This window comes from Centruroides vittatus, unplaced genomic scaffold, assembly GCF_030686945.1.
Source record: "Centruroides vittatus isolate TY-2023 unplaced genomic scaffold, ASM3068694v2 contig_914, whole genome shotgun sequence".
NCBI classification, from domain to species: domain Eukaryota; kingdom Metazoa; phylum Arthropoda; class Arachnida; order Scorpiones; family Buthidae; genus Centruroides; species Centruroides vittatus.
In genome coordinates, this window is record NW_027122603.1 from 476,322 (window position 1) to 484,088 (window position 7,767).

Genomic DNA, 7,767 nt, shown 5'->3' on the forward strand with positions numbered 1-7,767 from the left:
ATTTCATACTATTAATTTAATACAGCAAATAAAGTTTTACTTATTCTTACAAAAACGCACGAATTCAATTAAATGTAATGTCTTAAACAGTTTAAATCCGATGCTGTTCTCCAACTCCTATTAATACTTATGTTGATCACATTAACGAACCTCTTAGTGTTCTTTCAGCGGGGGAAAGAGGTCTATGACCTATTATCCCAAGCTTCCTTTACAATAGAAAAAAAAAAATACGTTAATGGTCAGATTCACCCGAGCCACCAGTGCCCGAGCGGATTAAACTGCTGATGGTAGGGGTTCGCGCCTGGCCAACGTGTAGTTTTTCGGGTTTTCTTCGCGTTTGTAAAATCTAAATAAGTGTCAGTTTTCCCTTGGCAGATTCCTACGAGTTTCGTTGCCGTATACAAATAAACAAACTTCCCGAATAAAAAAAAAAAATAAAGGTGTCTGCATAATCAATTGTGTGCCTGATCAATCAGTAAATTAAGATGTTTAATGTCATTTGTTATCCTAAGATAGGACCTATACTGTATATCATTGCCAATAATACCGAAGATACTTCTACTTTAATGAAATTTGATATGATATTTACTGGCAGAAGATTATCCACAAATATTAGAGTTTATTTCGTATTAACAATTAAAAACACTTAATTATAAATAAATATTCTCTTGCTTGAAACTTACTTGCTTTTTACTTCGAAAATATTAAGGAGGATTAAATATGTTTATTAAGGAATCAAAAGTATACGCTTACGTGTTTTGAATAATCTCATTTCCGTAATAATTTCCTTTTTAAAATTATTTTAAAATCAAGAAAATATGTTGTGAGTTTTCATTAAGAACAGTATAATTAATTAATGTAAATTATTTAGTTACGTCTAGTCGTGTGTAGGGTTAATTTTATTTTTTAATCTCATATAAAATTTGAATAATTCTAGATTTATTTGCTAACAATAAGATTTGAGTGACAATAAGAAACATTTATTCTATATTTCTAATTGATCTAATAAACTTTTTAAATTAAAAAATAATGGACACGATTCATAATTAGTTACCACTTTCTGATTTTATTTTTAAATACTTTTCGTTTTATTCTTTCTACTTGTAAGGCCAATATTAAAGTTACGTTTCTAAGTGTAAAGAAAATTCACAGAAGAATTTAGGGATTTAGAATCCATTACTAAAACTAAATGTTTTTTTGGATTTACTTTACTCAAACAGAAATTTATACAATATCCGATAAATGGTAAGAACCATTTATATTTCAACTAAAAGAAATTACATCCACTGATATTTACAGATGACACATCTAGTCAATATCAGGACAAGAAAATTGTCATGTTAAAAGGGATTATCTTTCAATAGTTTTGAGCATGACTCAAAATAACATGAGGATTGGAAAAGGTGTTCATAGTATTGCTCTGGGGATAAATCAGAGAACGTGGTATAATTCTTCTTCGGAGATGTAGCCATCACCTGTAATAAAAAAAACAACATATATATATATATAATTTTACAGTATAGAGAATACAATTAACAGTTACATAATTTTGACAGTTACCATTTAAATCGACAGCTTTATCCACAATAAACTTAGCTAAAGCCGGATTTCGAGTAATCTGTTCAGCCAACCAACTAGCAGTTATCACACTAGATAATACAAAGCACAATTGTTAACAACAAAGAGATAATTTTGTGTAAATTTTGAACAATAATCACCTGTTTGAATCGGCGTTATCCAGTCCAAAATCAGTTAGGAATTGAACTGGTTCTCGATACATTCTCTTCCCGAAACCTCGAGCCGTTGATAATGCTGTGTTTCTGAATCCTCTTTTTTCTTCTTCTGTAACAGATTTACTCTCTGCTATACAGACGAAGCAGATGATTGTAACTGCTACCATCACAGAGTTTTTCATGATTATCCTCTGATTTTGAAAATGAAGTGAAATTTATGATATTTTTTCTTTTAATATCGATAGAAAAAATATCGTTTATGTATAATATATAAATTTAGTATAATTTAGTTAATATTTATTAGAAAATCTTATATTTAAAATTAAAAAATTATAAAAGTTAAATACATTTCCTCCCGATTAACTTTTTGATAAAGGGGATGTTTTAGTAAATCGTTTCGCAGATTATTGCCTTAATTAAAATAAATATCAATTAGTTTACTTAAGGAAGCAATTACTACAGACAATCTATTAACTGTTACATTAATATGCACAGTAAAGTTTATTTATTTACATGAGATTTCATCAACGGCTAATAAACTCGTGAAACACAATTCGTAATTTTTCGGGACTAAGTCTGAATGTTAAGTAAATTGAGAAAGAAGTGGGTGTTTTTATTGTGTGAAAAGAAGGAAAGAAATGATTTGTTCGAGTACATTTTCTTCTATAATTTTTAAAGTTAATGTTTACTGAGAGGTTTAAACGCTTTAAGCCCATGATATTAACTTGTTAGGGATTCTTAATTAGTTAGACTAGTGAAATTTTTTTAAAAAATCATTTTACTTTAGTTAAGCTTTTAATTAATATACTGATACATTTTAAATTGTTAATTTTTTTATATTTAAATTTTTATATTCGTGCTTTTTAGATAAAATAAATTAAATATGATAATGAAACGAATATCTATCGATTTTTTTATTTTTTATTTATTTTTCTGTTTAACAGAAATTGATCCGAAAAAATCAGAATCCGTATTTAAAGAAGTAAGAAAAACTGTGTAGTCGTTAAGACGTTATATCCGTAGGACAAAATTGTGACAATTTTATCGAATTTTTAAGGTTTTTTTCGAAAATTTGTGCGTTTTATAACTGTCTTCCCTTCTGGCACGAAATTTCTGTCAATATTTTAGTTAGCTTCTCCAAGAAAGAACGTGATTAAACACAAATACTCTGTTCGATTATACAGACTATACATGACCTGAAGGTCGATATAGAAGGGTAGAATGTGTCGGTTTCTATAGTAATTAGATTTGAACATTTTAAATCCACCCGCCTTAATGATTATTTTGCTTTGAATTAAATAGATAAAATATTTGCCCATAGTTGAATTATATTTTTTTCGACTCTTACGATTTTAAATCAATATTATTAAATATAAATAAAATTATAATAAATATATTAATATAAGACATAGTCTTGCTTGCTATTTTAAATACCTGGCATAGAAATAAATGGAATTTAAATTATAATTTATATCAATATATATTGTCTTTAATTATGCTTACGAGTCAATTAAAAAGCAATGCTTTAAAGAAGACAAATTTATTTGAAAATTAATTCGTTAGAATTAAATTTTAATTTATGTTCAATTTAATAAGTTATGCAAATTTAATGTAAATTTGTTTATAAGCCAGACTATAATTATAAACGTGAATATCCATCCATTTATTTAATTTAAATTATCTTTAAAATTTATCAAAATGTATAATACATAGAATTAATGTGTAAATTTTAATATAAGAAATTTATTTAATAATTTTGTCAGTTTAACGATTAAAATACAATTATGATCGGTAACGTTTAAACACGCATTTATAAAAATAATTATAAATGTTTTTGAATTTAGACTAAAAATATTCGTTCACACTACAGTGAATCTAAAATTATTCAAACTAAATATAATTTTCAGGAATTTTAATAATTCAGTTTTCCAGGAAAACTTTTACAAGATTTTTCGAAAGTTTTTCAGGTATAATGGCAAAATTCTCTTTATTAACATCTGAAGTTCGTGTGAAAATCGATAAAACGCTACATTTTAAAAATTTTTGAAAGCTACTTTAAGGAATAAGAACCCAGATATGAGCAAAGACAATAGCTCATCTATCCCCAATGGCCCTGTTGAGTTTCCAATCTGTCTCAAGTTTGAAAGAATCAATAGAAACTATTATTTTCTTTTCGTTAAAAAATAAAAGTAAATAGAAAAGTCATTTTCTACGGTAACAATTACAAACAAAAAGAACTTCTTTAACTTATATAGAATAAACAGTATAAAAGACGTGCTCCTAATTACTCTTTAACCTTCTATTGATATTATAGCTTTTGCGGTTTTAGCTCAAAGCTACAATATTCAGAATATGTTTTTGATATCTTTATTTGCTTTATGATTTATTTTTCCAGAAGATATTTATATAAGCGTTAATTTAGAACAATAACGCAAAGAAACAAATTAATATTAATATAAAACAAATATTCTATAAACGTACCTATTGACATTGTCGATTATATATGTTAATTATTAAAATAGTTTTGCCGTAAATAAATTGATTTTATAATACAAATTCAAAAATATATTGAAGAATTACAAGCAAAATTGAGTATTTACTAAAATCTAAACATGTTCCTCCCATTTTTTTTCTATAGAAAATAAATAAAAAAAATTTTATTGCTTTTATTTCCTTTAAGGCAAACAATTCGGAATACACTCATAAAAGGTAAAATTACAATATTTTCTTTTCCGGATAGAAAATATACCCATTTCTTGTATATTTTTTTATTTATTTATTTTTTATTTTTATTCTTTTACTATCCTCTCCGATATGTAAGGATATTAAATACCTGATTCTTAACTGAAAAGTTAATTTCGGAGAAGATTCAATAAACCAAAAGGTGGTTTTCTATAACGTCAGCATTTTATTGAAATATATTTCTCACAGATTGAATATTTTTGGATAAATAATAATATTCTGCAAAAATGTATTTCGTTTAAATATGAAAAATAAATAAACTATTTGCTTACTTTATAAAAGAAAAAAAAAATGACATAGTAGCTAACAATCTCCCCTGTGAATATTTGGATTAAAATTTAGTAAATTTATTTCGTCAAAAGTTCGTAGGGCCTATTTTTATAAATTTCTCGAGATTATTATATCGATTTTTACTTGTTATGTTTACTCTAAGGATAATTACTCTTGCTTATGCATAAAAAATAAGCTTACTGTAAGCATATATAATCGATGAAGTCTCAACATGCAACTTTTTATAAGCGATATCCTTACATAAACATATGCTTTTCATTGAATGGAACCATTATAAAAAGCTAACTGATAAGATATAATGTACTAATGTACTACAATAACATCACCTGCAATTTTAACGTCTAGATAGGAGATATTATTAATAATTGTTTCCAAATACGTGTCTTCCTTTTACAAATAGTCTTCCTTTATACAAATACGTGTATACCTTTATGTAATATTAATAAAAAGGTTCGTACTTTGTTTAAAAAACAAGAAAATTAATTAAAATTTATATAAAATATTATAATTAATGATTCCAAAATTAAATCTCTTTCATTCTTCGTTTATTCTCGTTGAATTAAATATTTATTCAAAAAATAAATAAATCTTATTGAATTGAAATATATAAATGAAAAGGTAATTATTTTAATAAGATATCTTTTATAATATTTATTAAAATTTAAAAAAAAAATCTAAAGTTTACTATTTAATTCTAATAGTTGGTATTTAAAGTGGATTAAAATTCTTAATGAATCCATTTAATTAGTAAAATGAAATATCTTATTAAATCCACTAAAATAAAATTTTATTTTGCATTAATTGGAATAAGTTTTATTTAAATCTTAACTAAACTTATTACAGTAGTTTAAAAATTAATTTAAAATTTTAAATATTGATGGGTTTTAACTATATTGAGTTTTATAGATTAGGTTTTTATTCTTTAAGATGAGAGAAACCTATTCGAAAGATTAGATCTTCAAAAGACTCATTTTATTTTTATACATTTTTATTTTTTAATTGCAAAATTTTATCTAAATAATCTTATATTGTAATGAGTTTTATTGATCAACATATATTTAAAAATAATTAAAGGTAAATTTATCTATTCGACGTCCATAAATATAATCTATAAAGCGCTGGTATATTTAGTTTTAATACGCCTCATAAAACTTTTAATAATAGAAAATTATGTTTATATAGTATAAATTAACATTTTTTAATAAAATACTACGAATCTAACTTTAATTTTTTTTAAAGTTTTCCAATAATCATTTTTATAATATATTTTAAAAATATTTTATGCTATTAAATATAAATTTCTTAAGGTATTTTAAATTGAATATATCACTAAACTATTCTAATAACTGTCATATAATTATCAATTTAAGTTTGCTGCTCGTTAAACTTTTCAAAACTTTTTGAGAAGAAAAGGATATAAAAAAAAAAAACAAATAAGTCATTTTTATAATAATTTTGTATATAAAATTAAATAATAACACATTTTAAAACTTAAAAAAATACTATTTAAAATAAGATTTTAAGCGGCGCAACACATCTAAGCAGAAATTCATGCTGGAGTGTAAAATCTTATTTTTTAAAATTTAATAACACTGAGACATTCTGTACAAACATAAAGATATATTAAAAATTACTTACAGCTTTATTAATCTTTTGCTCTGCAATGAAGTATTACTTGTGGATCTGGATAGGAAAGTTCAACGAATATGTCACTCTTTATATAGTCGAGGCACAGTGTGAGAGGGCACAACACCAACCAATCGGATGTTGGCTTTGACGTCATACAAATACAGTTACGATAGTTACAGCTGAAAATGAATTTAATTTTAGAATAGGATATTATGCTTTCTTCTAACTTTATTTATTCTTAATTATACACATAAGCACATTTACATTTACACTTAACTACTCAAATAAAATTAATTGCTGTTTTTTTTATTGCATATTAATAAATTAATCGTTAATTAGTATAACTTTATCACGTAATATTTTTCTTGTTAAATGCCAGCTTTAATATAAAATTTACTTTGTCTTATTTTATATTTATTATTTATTACATAAAAATCTTATTTTTAATCTTAATAAAAATCTTTAAGTCATAATACATCATGTTTAAAAAAATTGAAATTTTAATATAAATGACGGTTATTGCATATTTATATCGATTACTTTAAAATATATTAACCTAATAGAAGAAGTTTATATAAAAGATAACATCTTTAAACGATAATGTAAATATTAATTTGTTTAATTATTCTGGATTGTGGTTTTGGCATTAAAAATATAATTTAAAACCCCTGTAAAGGAAAATAAATAAATAAAACAGTAATACAGTCGAACATCCAATAATGACCACCTCCCAACTACGACCACCCTTAAACAGAGGCCATTTTTATGCTGTCAGTGGCCGTTGTTCAGAGGTTTGACTGTAATTAAAATTATACCTACATTTTATTTGTTATCTGTTTTCAAACTATTCAATTAATTAATTTATATATCATTATAACAATTATTATAATTAATTGTAATCAGTTATTAAGCATATTCTCTTAATCAAAGTTTAATTACTTTAGAAAATATTATTAATGTAAACACATAATTAACAAACATATCTTCACCTAATTTTTTCTAATCCTTGTTTGCTTCTTGGGTTAAAGTTGAATTTCTTTCACGAAATTGTCTTTATATAATTTTAAAAATTGGAAAAAATATATAAAAATTGATAAAATATTTGTATTTTAAAACATTGTTATTACATAAAAAAACAATTAAAAGTTCTGTATTGAGGTATTTAATGTTTAGATATTGTTTAGGATATGCTAGTTTTATTTATAACGATATAGACCTATGATATGTCCGCATACAAGTGAATTTCATTTGTATAAAAGAATTAAATTGTTAAAGGAAATGGCGTATAAAACACGTATAGTTTTGCGAATAAATTCGAAAAGTTTCTATCGAAGCTTGTTTAAATGATGCGTCGGCGCATGCGACAACATTA

At 24.4% G+C, this 7,767-nt stretch overlaps 1 protein-coding gene across 1 annotated transcript; it reads right to left on the reverse strand.

The window, feature by feature from the left end:
* Positions 1 to 1,190: 1,190 nt before the first annotated feature.
* LOC136984333 (allatotropins-like) lies at positions 1,191 to 6,555 on the reverse strand. The gene is made up of 4 exons (XM_067281271.1): positions 6,405 to 6,555; positions 1,719 to 1,924; positions 1,561 to 1,649; positions 1,191 to 1,475 (listed from the first exon to the last, which is right to left on the reverse strand). The coding sequence occupies exons 2-4, from the start codon at positions 1,913 to 1,915 to the stop codon at positions 1,432 to 1,434; spliced, it is 330 nt and encodes a 109-aa protein (XP_067137372.1). The 5' UTR covers positions 1,916 to 1,924; positions 6,405 to 6,555; the 3' UTR covers positions 1,191 to 1,431.
* Positions 6,556 to 7,767: the final 1,212 nt, after the last annotated feature.

What these genes read in the sequence shown, in the direction of transcription:
- LOC136984333 (XM_067281271.1), bottom strand. Translation starts at nt 1,915, where the DNA reads ATGAAAAACTCTGTGATGGTAGCAGTTACAATCATCTGCTTCGTCTGT. An exon ending in GATAACGCCGATTCAAACAG is followed by an intron (nt 1,650 to 1,718) that starts GTGATTATTGTT and finishes TGTATTATCTAG; the next exon opens with TGTGATAACTGCTAGTTGGT. An exon ending in TAAAGCTGTCGATTTAAATG is followed by an intron (nt 1,476 to 1,560) that starts GTAACTGTCAAA and finishes TTTTTATTACAG; the next exon opens with GTGATGGCTACATCTCCGAA.